The following is a 13,319-nucleotide window of genomic DNA, read 5'->3' on the forward strand; positions in this document are numbered from 1 at the left end:
GTAGTGCGACTAAAACCACTGAACGGATGAAGAGCCCGGACACTTGTTAGGGTTCGTCGTCTTCAACACAACTTTGTTCGGTGCAAAAGGCTCAAAGGTGTTAAGGTTAACGCCAGTGTGCGGATAGGGCACACTGAAACATCGAAAAGTTTGTACACATCTAAAAATGAATTGTTCTTTACCGTAAATCTATGGACATGGAGCCATTAAACATGTGGATATACACAACTTACAAGCTGCACTGTAATTTGCTCACGTCTTTACTACCGCCAGCCACAGACTTTCAAGTAAATGTTCGCACCTTACAAACAACGTTGAATTCCGTACTTCTTGTGAAGTAAGGTATGTTCCTTACGAGCCATAAACACAACCATTATGCTACTTTACACATACGCTCCTAACAACGTGATTATTTCTGGCCTTGTACGAAGCGCTGTCATCCTGAAAAGCCGAAGTACTGTAGGCTGTGTTACTAAAACCACCTAATCCGCTGAATGAAGATCATAAAAGACAGATTCTGGCGCTTCGAGGAAGAAAAACTATGACGTTTTGGTGCCCCTACCACTTCCGAACAAGGTACCCGTACATACCCCGAAGCGTCAGAACGTCTGTATTGTTTGTTTCTTTTCTTGGTTAGGCACGTCTGCATCTTGTTTCACTTGTGTTCGTTCCTCGTCAGACGGGCTTCCATCAAACACTGGACTGATCTGTGCAATTGATTACTAAACCGAACGCTTGAGCGAACTAATTATTTGAAGCGCACGTCGCCAATAGCTGCATCACAAAAAAGGTAATCTTGCAAAACGAAATGCAGATGTAAGTCAGCAAAACCACTGTGCACGGCGTAGTGTGCTAGGTCTGCCTTGCATCACAGTCACAACCCCGACAAGTTTCTCGGACTCCTTTTCACATGCTGGTATGGACCCCAGACATATTCGACTGCATATTGTGCAGTTTTTATACCCGTTTTTCTCCCGACATTTCCCCCGAGTTTTTCTTTATCTCAACTGGAGGACGTGACACAATTGGATGACGTCAGAATTATGGCAGCACACACGACGGTCTTACATTCCTATACGTTAGTGCAGCGCAAAATGGCAGCTGTGCTCGCTTATCACGCCATCCGCATCGTTGAGCACACACAGTTAGCTTTGCTTTTCTTTCTTCAGAACGCGGGGAGGGGCGATATGCAGATGACATGAAAAATGAGACAATGAATATGATGGAAAGCAGATGCGGTGTGGAAAGCAGATGCTGTTTGTGCGCAAGTAACGAAGTCGTAGCGAGATTAAAAATAAAGGAAAACAGGGAAAGAAAAACCGAACGTGCCGCATAACGTCCGTATCCAATGGTTCTCCAAAATATCATGCACGATTATTGAATATGGAGGCTACGTGGCACATATTTCCCTCCTTCCTTTCTTGAAGAGGGGGAGGGGAAGCGGAGGGCAGGGTGTCCTCATCTGAAGAGTAATTTCGGACGATTCTCTACATATCTCGTGTCTACAACTTTACAAGCACAATGACAATAGAAAAGGTGACAAGACAGGTGGGCTGACCCATTCCCGCTTACCTCACGCCTGCTGCCATTCAATCTTTAATTTTTGGCCTCGGCGCCGAGTTAGAGCTGATGATTAATGCATGAAATGTGTTTCCATCATGCCGGGTGGGAACGCAGGACGTTCTAAAGCCACTGTCGGAAGACGCAACGCACTTCTTATTACACGACACGGAGCCGCGCTAAAAATTTTACGAGAGGAAATTGCAGACTCCAGTGCATGAAAACTAAACTGTTAGATCAACGCAAATATTAACAGTAAGCTCTTCCAAATGTTTACCGTAAGCGCAGCGCAGTGGTATAAAACAATGTAGCAGTAAGAGTAGATCTCTCGGCTCACCTCAAGGACCAAGAAAACGAAACTAAATTACGCAAGGGTCTCGGAAGTAGGCAGTCCAAAATCACATGAGCGACATGGCAGACAAGCAGGAAGCTCACGTATTACGTGAACCAGATGGTGACGTCATCGTTATCTACATCAGTTTTGCTTTGGCCAGCTTAGCTGAACTGCCATGACGACGTTTCCTTGTTTCTTTTTCTTTAGTTTTTCCCGCCAGAGGAAGAAAAGACCTCGATGCTCGTAGCTCCTGGAAAGCGCGTGACCATAGAGTTTCACGCTGTGGCCTTTGACATTGCACGGGCGTCAATCTCGAAGGCCACGCTCACACAAACTTAACCTGCTGGAGCAACAACTGGATATGAGGTAGCCCAGTACACACAGATTCGGCTAATCAGATTGTGCCAGTTTCGGATATGCGTTTAGAGTTAAGTGATATGGCACGCACTGCTCTTCTGGGGCACTGTCAAATTCTACAACATTGTGGAATTCGTTTTCAGCAGATAATAGGCGACTAAACATACGAGTGAAGTTTAATTTTACTGACAACTGGGTACTCAAAGCATGCCCGTGGTTTGAAGAGTTGTCTCAAGCCGGCATGGTTTCAGAGCTGTTTTCTGCTGTGAAAATTGGCGAAATAGCCGTAGCCGCCTACCGCACTTGCCCGTGATTCGAAGCGAGCGGATACTGCTGCTTCGAGTTATTCTCAATCTTATTTAAGCGACGCTGGATGTACGCGCATAGGCACCAGCGCCACCATATCTAGCAATAACGTAAGCTTCGGGAACTCTATCGTTCACAACTCACACACTCTGACGTCAGCCGGGCTACTGGTCTTGCTTGCAACCTGCCCCACAGTCTCGACACATGGAGTCACGAAGTGGCCTTTTGCCTCCTTTCTTCTATGAACCATGGCAACATTTGCAGCGATCAACGCCTCCCCCTCTCCCCGATAGCTATCATCGTGTAACTTGCTGCTTTTTGCTCGCGCTCTACGCGAGTGCAAACTGCATTGAGGCATAAAATGCTCGCCTTTGAGATGTTTTAAGGGCTGTAGCGATACCATCCATTCACAAATGGTGAGAAAAAAGAGGGAAAGGGAGAGGGGGAAGTAGAGCAAGAAAGGTAATCCACTGACTACTCCACAATGGCTATTGGGAGATGGGGGCAGAAAGATACTGAGAAAGGCGAGAGTTAAACGCATGCACCGTGCAGGCACATGAGCAATCATTAGGTAGTACAGACAGTCACAAAGTCCGGTAACATTCAGGAAGCCAAATGACGTTCATTTCGGCGTATTGTGTAGGCATTCGCATCGGTATTCGCATTTTTCGGTTAATTTCAACCTCTCCGCACTGTTGCTAATCTAGTACGATTAAAACTTCGTTTTAAAATCAAATTAACAACAACAATAAAAGAGAAGAGTTCCATAACCTTTACGCGTAAATGTCAAACGGGGCCCGTGGTCCAATTTTTCTTCCTGGCATTCTGTCATCCTGCCTGTCATCTAGCAAGTTTGAAGTGAAGTAGCACTGAGGCGTGCTAAGCGCGCACTCCGTGTACGACGGACACTGATGTAATGTATGTATAACATTTTTCTCGCAATTGCAAGACGCTTTCAGACCTTCCGATAAGGTACAAATAAATGTCGATGCAAGCGACTCGCAGTCACAGCTTACAATGCAAACTCCTGTGTTGTGTTGGTCGGACACAGCGAATTGCACGTTCTTTCGTCGCGATGCAGACCTACAAGGTCAACGGCAATACCGTGCGACACGGCTGCTGCTTTCCGTGTCGTGTTGAGAGGGATACCTTCTCACAAGATCTCAAGACGAGAAAGTTAAAGCCGTGGTACCCCCACGGGGACATCATCGCTGCAAGAAGTTTTGGTCGATGTCAGAAGCTCTCATCGCTGCGTTGAAGCTTGGCCTGGAACGAAGGGACAGGCCAGCTTTCGCAGGGCGTAGAGGCAGGAGCGAGGTTGCTGCGCTCGTCAAGGCACCAGTGGCACATCAACCAGCGGGTGCCAGCGCTCGAAACGCTGGTCGGGAAAGCGCGCCACGTCCACCCAGTGCTGCAGCTGGTCCCGCTTGCAGTGCAGACCCAGCTCGATGCCACCTGCGGCATGCACGAGTAAGGTTGAGTAACAGTGAGCGAACTGAGCTGAGTGAGTGAGTGAGTGAGTGAGTGAGTGAGTGAGTGAGTGAGTGAGTGAGTGAGTGAGTGAGTGAGTGAGTGAGTGAGTGAGTGAGTGAGTGAGTGAGTGAGTGAGTGAGTGAGTGAGTGAGTGAGTGAGTGAGTGAGTGAGTGAGTGAGTGAGTGAGTGAGTGAGTGACCGACCGACCGACCGACCGACCGACCGACCGACCGAAAAGTGGATTAGACTTGAAAAGAAAATGGTCAACACCTGCCAAAGCTTCAAATTTCGAGGCTCGTTATGCATTTTTTACTGTTCCTCGAGACGTAATATCAAGAGACACGAAATCTCTGCTACTATGAAGAATCACTGGCACATTCTGTTTCAGTTTCAGTTTCAATTTATTATTCGTGCGTAGCAATTTGTTACAAAATATGGTATACAGACAAGGATCCCAAAGTCAGAGACTGCACCGGGACCCTTGGATTAGAAGTTCAAAGTGCAATTTTCCCACAAATCCACCAAACAAAGTTAAGAGCCGGAGATTCATTTTCCCCAACTAAACTGCTCGGATCTCGTTACTGCAGCAACGTAGGCTGCAATGTACGTGGCTTATTTTTTCGTGCTTTCAGGTCACAAGCGGAAGTGTAGAACCCTGAATTGGTTCTCAGCATTCGATCAATAAAATTTAATTGTGGGATTTTACGTGCCAAAACCCCGATCTGATTATGAGGCACGCCGTAGTGGGGAACTCCGGAATATTTTCGACCACCTGGGGTTCTTTAACGTGCACCTAAATCTAAGTACACGGATGTTTTCGCATTTCGTTCCCATCGAAATGCGGCAATCGTGGCCGGGATTCGAGCCCGTGACCTCGTGCTTAGCAGCCCAACACCATAGCCACTAAGCAACCACGGCGGGTAGCTTATGTGCATTAAGCTTCTATAAATTAACGGAGTAAGAGTGAGCTCGAGTCCACGTAGTTTACTGCAAAGCCGTCATCTCCCTGATTTTTCGACGACGCGACGTTTCGATATTCGATTTATCGCGTTCGCCTTATTTGCTCTGCACTTACGGTTAGTTATTTCTGCAGGGTTCTTTCTGCGGAAACGTGTGTGTGGCCCGAATAAAGAAAATTATGCGTTCAACGCAGAATAGCAAAAGCAAGACAAATGGAGCAAAGCAAAGATCAATCATCATATTGCCTAAAGAACCTGTACATTAGGTACCAAGTGAACGTGCAGCTGCTTGCATGAATTATGTCATGTTTCTTTTTTTTTTTACGTACGGACATTTCCAGGAAGACACACTGCCAAGTCGGTGCACACCCGTTTGCTAAATATGAATTTCGTTGTGTTTTTTATAGCGTACCACCATTTACAAGCAGATATACATTAAAATTTTTGATCGTTCGAACTAGGATTAACGCTCGCAGAATCCACGTTTTACAAAATGACAGACGAAACTGATTCATGAAAATAAGTCAACATGCCGAAGTGTACACAGACAAAACGGCGGCGACCTGAGTTACGAACGTGTTACCCACTAAGTTTTCCTCATGTAAACAAGAGGTTGATAACAATGGCATCGTTAAAAATCCCCATCATCCGTGCACATATGTTTTCCCGCTGCGGCTGTATATAGTGCTTCCCGCGTGAGCAGCACAAATGTAGATATTCATCATCAGTATCTATCTATCTGCCACAGTACGACAATACTCGACTGCCCCCTTTTTTTTCTTTTCTTTTTTTTTTTGATGCGACACCCTCTTTCACACCGTACAACGGGGCTGCGAGAGATCTCAACCAAGACGCGCGTTCCCTCTTTAGTTGAACGCATACTCATCGCTGTCACTATTGAATGCGGCGTAATAACGTCTGGTGTGTAACGCTGTACCAAGCCATCAACACATATTGAACAAGCATGTCGATACAAATTATGGGACGTACTTTTTATACGTTTTGCTAATGCTGCGGAAGTCAGCGTGACACCGGCTTCCGTGTGACGCTTATGGTATCACAGCGTGGTTATTAGCTAGGAGTGCGTCAACGACATATTGCATTGCTATATAAGAGCATGTAAGAGCTGCACCTGCTTTTTTCCCTATCTGCGTTTCAATTTACGTTCGTAAGAACAGTTTGTCTGGTCTTGATTCGTCTGGTGGTCAATTACATTGAGCTTTCCTTTCTCTCTCTCTCTCTGTCTCTCTCTCTCTCTCTCTCTCTCTCTCTCTCTCTGTGTTAGCCTACGTTGTGTTTGCGTGTGCACGTGCGTGTGCATGGTTGCGCCACTGGTCGATTTGAGGCACACCATGTAGATCCCCTGCACTTCTTACTATTGCGCAGTAAGGGTTCAGTGTTCCAGAATACATTCGGAAGGAAGGTTGGGCGCCTTGTGCTACCTTAGAACCACCGAAAGCTGAGCTAGTTGGTAAGGATTCATTATGCAAAAAAGGTGAGGCGTGCTGACAGGAAACAAGAGAAGTGGACAACACAAACGCCGTTCGTGTTGTTCACTTCTCTTTTCTTGTGTCCTGTCTGCACGCCTCACCTTTTTTGCATAATTGTGCTACCTGTATTTTTTTCTTTACTATCTCTTTTTCTCATTTTAAGGCGCCAAAGTGATAAACACGCACTAGCAAATAGCCCCTCATCCATCCGCATCGCTACCAACACCAGCCCATCACCGTTATAAAGTGAAGACGTATTCTTAAACCGTGCCTTACCCAGATATTCGTCGGGTTTCCCGCTGTCCTTGTCCCAGGCCGTGATTTGCAGAAAGTGCTTGGCGAGGTCACCGTTCGACTGCAGGCTTAAGGCAAGCTCCTGCGCATTGAGAATTATCTCTAGTGAAATGTAGGCCGGATAACTTCTTCACATGCCAGGGACAAAAGGGGATGAACCCAGGTGCAGTCCCGGAGACAAAGGGGCCGACGTTTTGAGATGTGGACCCCTGTTCGTCCCACAGCATCCTTGACATCATTGGTGGGTAAGTTTAATGTGGTTAGTAGAAGAGCCACGTAAATCACGCGAAAAGCAGCTTGTTGCTCACAGAACACTCTCGCGAGTTCAACGCGCAGCCTTCACGTTGCGTGCTTAAAACTTGCTATATATTTGCTCGTGTTATAACGCCACGAACGCTCACAGTGCTGCAATTGCTGAGTCTGTAAGTGACAGGGGTCCACAGCATACCATCGAGCTCCCCTCACCTCGTTGTACTCGGGATCCGCAGTCTTCTTCTTCGCGGTCGTCTTCCAGCCGGGATGGCCAGCATCCGGCTTGAGGTTTCTGTCGCGCGAGAAGAGATGATGACATCGATAATTATATGACTCATTGTAGCGCATTTGCAACGATCTTAAACCAGTAAAGAAATTACCTTTACGAATGTTGCCTTCTGCAAGACCTAGCCTGAACAAATCAGCACGCCGTGAAGGCGGTATTCGGCTCATCTTTACTTGAGACATATTACGGCCCTTTTAAAAGAGAGTCCCGAATAGATTATGATGATGATAGCAACTTTATTTTACCGCCGGATAAGGAGGCCCCTACTCCCCGTACCCGGCACAGAGGCCTTGGGGACGGGGGCCGGAAGCTGCGCGATTAGAAGCAAACAAATAGGTCTTGAATCTTCGCGGCTTCTTCCGCCAGGCGGATGGCGTGTTGCTGTGGAGTAGGGTCCTCGCTCCGCAGCAGGGCTTCCCAGGCCTCTCTACAATTTATGTTTGCTTTAGCCCCTGGTGAGCTAGCGCATTCCCAGATTATGTGATCGAGGATCCCTCTCACCCCACAGTGTTGGCACTCATCGTTTTCTCTATCATGCATGGTATCTATATCTATATATCTATATCTATATCTATATATCTACATCTATATCTATATCTATATATCTATATGGTATCTATCTCTATCTATAGCATGGTATGCCCAGACCGGGTTTACGAAGTTCCCAGCTTGCAGGCGCCGCCATGCGACTGCCTCTCTATTGTTTAGACTTTTATCCGGTGGTGGCACCAGCCTCCTGCGTAGCCGATAATTTTCGACAATCTCCGTATAATTTTGCCCAAACAGATATTTCTGGGTGACGTCACAAGTTTTTCCCCACTAAGCGTCTAATTCCTTTCGTCAAGTTTCTCATTCTTTCAGCCCACTTCTCCGCCTAGACCTGCTGTGCATAATTTTACCTGAAGCTGCGTGCAAAGACACACGGGGTGACGCGTAACCAATCACGTTATCTTGTATTAGCGAATGAGTGTGGCTCGAGATGAATAAAAAAATTACAGACGGTTTGATGGTCTTTTAATACCTGAATAAGCGCGCGTCGGTCCGTTTAACCGTAGGAGAAGAGGCACGGCATTTTCGGGCGTTCACTTTCAGAGAAGATTTCACTATCATGAGAGTCTCGGCCCTGTAAGCGTCCGCGCATACTACCCATGGCGTTTTGGGGCGCTGTGCCAAGCTCGCCATCTTTGCACAGTGCCAAGAGCGCTGTCGGCCGCATACTTCGACGCGTCCAGTGCCGTGCCCCTCTTGAAAGTGAGACCATCTCCGAAAGTGAGCGCCCGGGTAAACGGCCCGGAATGCGCTCTAATCCTCAATGTTCCGGGTACCCATGAATGAGTCGCGAACAGTGTACACTTCGTGAAACCAATCATGAACGCTTCGCCTATTATACGGCATACGGCTCTTAAGCCTCTCGATATATGCGTCTTGAGTACGCGCTATACCTTGCGTTGAGTGAACGTCCCCAACATCGGTGATGTGCGTTTGGGGGAGAAAACATATGCGCCGGGAATTGAGATGCAGGATAACTAAAGTAATGCAGACGGAAATAATGCACGTCGTCAATGATGGTATGAAGTATACATGGAGCAGGAAAACTAACTGAGAAGTGCTGTCCTTGGAGTTTCTGCAGGGGCATAGACCAAGTGTAGAGATGACCATACACGTGATTCCAGTGTCGTAGATACCCACGCTAGCCTTGTTAATTTCAATGTTCATGACAAAACAGCTACCCCGACAAAAAGTCCTCTTGTGGTACACTCCACTAGAGTGATTGTTATGCTCAGTATTCCTACAAAAATCACAAAGTCATTTCAATAGAAGCAGGCAAGTGGAATGATGAAGTTCACCTTTGTTAATGTAGACGCAAGAAATGAAAATGTTGTCACGCACAACTAAGCCATGTTGGCGAGTGACAAGAACACAAACTGCTTCAGTGTATGCCAGAGTGACACGGCTGACGACACCGTCCAAAAGTGATCAAAGAAACCTTCATTCGATAACAATCTAATCTTGCTTTACTATAATCCGCTAGGAACGTTCTCTTGGAGTGAAAGCTACGATTTGAACAGATTTAACTATTGGCCAGGGCTAACGGTAATGAATTCTTTCGGTTATAAGATAGTTCCACACTTATGTTAAAAGGTAGTCCGTGCACACTGCAAAACCTGATATGTCACAAGGAGATCTTAAAGGTACCAGTCAATGTTAACTCAGTACTTGCCTTGTTATTTTAAAGAACTCAACCAAAGAACCTTAAAGGCCAACTGTCACAAACTTTGGCTAGGTTGGTGATATAAATTAATGTAGTATATTCTATGGATGCCCGCCATCTACATACTTTGGAAGTGCCTTGAGACAAGGACAGTCCGCGAAATAACAATTAGAGATGTAAAGGCAAGAAGCGACCAACCTGAAGACTATGAAAGATGGACCACGGACAACACATTCTATAAGTGGATTTTCCTGTGTCTGCATAAAACTAGTCTTCATGCTTACATTTAATTTCATCCCGAAGTTACGCCGCGCGACAATCCAAGCTGCCTAATTTGTCAGTTGTCTACTTTTCTTATTAGGGGCCTTTAAGTAGCAGATAAACCTGACCACGCACGTACCGTGTGGTTTCTACACCTGGAAGGTATGAAAAAAGTCCAAGGAATTCGCCTCCGAGATATTTTAACGCACCGAGAGCAGAACATCTGATTTCTGAAAGTCATCAGTACTGCGCCATGCGCCATTTCGGGGCAGCATAAATGGCGTTCTTTTTTTTCTTTCTTCGTTTTGATATCAAGAACGTCTGATTTTGAAAGCTTTTTGTGGCACATCCACTCGTATTTCAAACTTAAAAATTTTCACAGGGGCTGCTCTCCATTGTAACCCATCTAGGCGCAGCATTTACAAACTACATTTGTTGTAAATGCTGCATGCTTGTAAATGTAAATGCCGTTTACGCGGCCCGAAATATTATTGCAGTTATCCTTCAAATCTATCGGCCCGGTTGCGTTCATATAGCGGATAATTAACCTCTACCAACGAATAGAACTTTGCTGAACCCAGCAAAGTCCAGCAAAGTTCGGGCGTAACTTCGGGATGAAATTAAATGTAAGCATGAAGACTAGTTTTATGCAGACACAAGAAAAGTCACTTATAGAATGCGTTGTCCGTGATCCATCTTTCATAGTCTTCAGGTTGGTCGCTTCTTGCCTTTACATCTCTAATTGTCATTTCGCGGACTGTCCTTGCCGCAAGGCACTTCCAAAGTATGTAGATGGCGGGCATCCATAGAATATACTACACTAATTTATATCACCAACCTAGCCAAAGTTTGTGACAGTTGGCCTTTAAGGTTCTTTCGTTGATTTCTTTAAAATAACAAGACAAGTACTGAGTGAACATTGACTGGCAAAGCGGTTAACAAAAGGCCCGTTGTGTAGGTGCTTGTGTCCTCACAGTCGCACGAAGGGCGCGGTTGGCGTCCGGTCCCTGCGCATGAGCCGCACGCATCGCACGAGTCCCACGATGAGCTGGTTGCGCCCGCTGGCGTGCATCAGCGACACCAGCACCCGGGGCCGATCGGGGCTCAGCGAGCACGACGCCTCGTCACGAGCCTGTCAAAAAAAGAGAATCGAAAAAAATGCGCGACAACGTGTATTTGCTATTGTGTTAGCTGGGAGTGTCGAAGCTGACAAAGGTGTATGTGTGTGAGGTGTGGGAAGCTGGTCACGTGGCACTGGTATACAGGCGATGGGAGAGCTTATACAGAAGAGCATGTTATATATACATAGCAATTGACTGTGGTTTTGTATTTTACTTCTCCTTGATGAGGCAGGACGTGGGACGTGTCAAGTGGGCTCCTCAACAACGCAATGCAATGGGGTGAACTGGGTTTAAATCATGGATCCGAGACCTCAAAGAGATACGACGCAATGCTAACGCAATTTTCTCGAATTTACCGCCAAATTGGCACTGCCTTTGCTGCCTCGCGAAGAGGCGTGAAGTACAAAAAGTGATCCTTGGGTCACCGTTCTAAAGTGTGCGCGTTTGTAAGGTAAGCTGCATGCTTGTAAATCTGCAATCAAGACGGCGCACAAGGAAGACCAAAAAAAAGGGAGACTAAGCTGACAGTTCAGCTATAGTTTTTATTCGACGTTATTCGTCGTTTTGAACAATAATCGTCACCTAAGGATTTTCGCACACCTCATAGAATTTCGCATGAAGGTGGCGGCTTGAAGTGAATAACAATGGGAAAGTAACGTTTCAGCAAGGGGGCCTGTCCTCTTCAGGGCAGCTCAATCTGCTGCACTGACGATGACAACATTTTCTTCTCGAAATTTTGACTCTGGCGACGTTCCTCGTTCCGTGGACTCGGGCCGTTGACTCGGGCGGCATCTTCGGCTTGCCGTACGGCTCAGAGCTGGTCTTCCAGCGCCGACCGTTTGAGAACTTTAGAGGCTTATAGACCCGAAATTTTTTTGAACGTGGCCACATCCATCACTTTCGCAGGAGGATATTCTTGCGCTACAGCGGTGCTTAAGGTGCACTGGCCTCAGTGGCGGCTTACAGTTCTGCAGAACTACAACGTCTTGCGTCGTTCGTGCAGTGCTCACCTTTTCCTTTTTTTCCTCTTTTTATTCAACCTTTCCCTTACTCCTGGCGTGGCTTAGCAAAGGGAACGTTAGTCTGGCAGGCCTGCCTAGCTTTCCTCCTCTTGTTTTCTCTCTCTCTTCATATTTACTGCGCACTTTATCGTTTGTAGACGAATACAAACGTCATTCCATTCATTCTTGTCCATACAGAGCTGATGTACACACGTCTCGACTGTTGCCTAGAGCGCAATAAAACGGTATTCTTGCGCTGTGGCTTGCGTTGAAAAACTACGCTCGTGTGATGACGATAGTCAGCTGTACACTAATTCACAAAGTTTCAGCGCGATATCCTGAGCCTATAGTGGCTGACTTATTGCTCTTTATTTTCTTCGCAGCGCATTGCTCGGGAGAGTCTACGCAAGAGTGTGGACGCTGGTACTGAATGCAAGAAATGTGTTAGCAACGCAGCGGGGACACATTTCCAAGTCGGTAGTCAATGGACCTGGGGATATGTTCGAGACATCAGCCGACCGATTCGGAAGCCCTCGTTCGGAGGTGTTCACCAAGCCTCACCTGTCGGCTCCTGTCCAGGGCTGCGTTGAGCCAGCACATCTGATTGGGCGTGAGCAGCGAGAGTGGCACCGTGGTCGAGCCCAGGGCGCAGCTCCCGAACCGGTAGTCGTCCAACACGGTCAGCCTGCGACGGACCCCGATGCTTCCTGTTACACTTACCGAGACCACGCACCTCGCGCAAGTCGCAATCGTTCCTCCGACACCGACCTCTAACAGACTCGAAGGCAGGCCTGACTTCCACGACTACACGACTATTATCCACCATGTACAGTCGCCGTCATGGCGTCGGGCTCTTTCAGGAGAGAGCGCTTCCTCGCCGGTTTCGCTTGACGCTGCGCCAGCGTTAAGAGCACCAGCCAACGTCGCCAGCATCCCGTTTTTTTTCTCAGGAGAAAAATGCAATGAACGAACGCCGGTGACGCCTTCACCGAGAAGGTGTGTGGCGGTGACGCCAAACACCTTCTCTCTCTCTCTCTCTCTCTCTCTCTCTCTCTCTCTATATATATATATATATATATATATATATATATATATATATATATATATATATATATATATATATAATGTTTTTTTTAATTTTTCTCTATTTTAAGCTTTATTCTCTCGGAGCGGGCTTAACGGACTATCTGCTGCCGCAACAGCACGCCAGGTGCTCCGTTTCGTTCGCGTTCGCAGCCAATGGGAATTTAGGTACCGTTTTGTTGCTACAGACACCGCCGACTTTTTCGCTCAGTGGGCGATTTGACAGTTCCGCATAAAAAATGGAAATGAAAGTGGACGTTTTGCCACGTCATTACGCGTGCGACGCTGCTACCACTTTTGAGGATGATAGCGAATTTTCAGGATGACAC

The 13,319-nt window shown here is 46.8% G+C and overlaps 1 protein-coding gene across 1 annotated transcript in view; it reads right to left on the minus strand.

Moving 5' to 3' along the window:
* Window positions 1–1,561: 1,561 nt before the first annotated feature.
* The window catches only part of LOC142574494 (double C2-like domain-containing protein beta), a 38,086-nt gene continuing 26,328 nt past the window's right edge, over window positions 1,562–13,319 (minus strand). The window contains exons 5-9 of the mRNA XM_075683557.1: window positions 12,469–12,592; window positions 10,760–10,917; window positions 7,240–7,318; window positions 6,757–6,856; window positions 1,562–4,012 (exon numbers count right to left, since the gene is read on the minus strand). Of these exons, the coding sequence (XP_075539672.1) occupies window positions 3,888–4,012; window positions 6,757–6,856; window positions 7,240–7,318; window positions 10,760–10,917; window positions 12,469–12,592 (586 nt within the window). The 3' untranslated portion in view covers window positions 1,562–3,887. The remainder of the gene's footprint in view (window positions 4,013–6,756; window positions 6,857–7,239; window positions 7,319–10,759; window positions 10,918–12,468; window positions 12,593–13,319) is intronic.

Source organism: Dermacentor variabilis, chromosome 3 (genome assembly GCF_050947875.1).
Source record: "Dermacentor variabilis isolate Ectoservices chromosome 3, ASM5094787v1, whole genome shotgun sequence".
NCBI classification, from domain to species: domain Eukaryota; kingdom Metazoa; phylum Arthropoda; class Arachnida; order Ixodida; family Ixodidae; genus Dermacentor; species Dermacentor variabilis.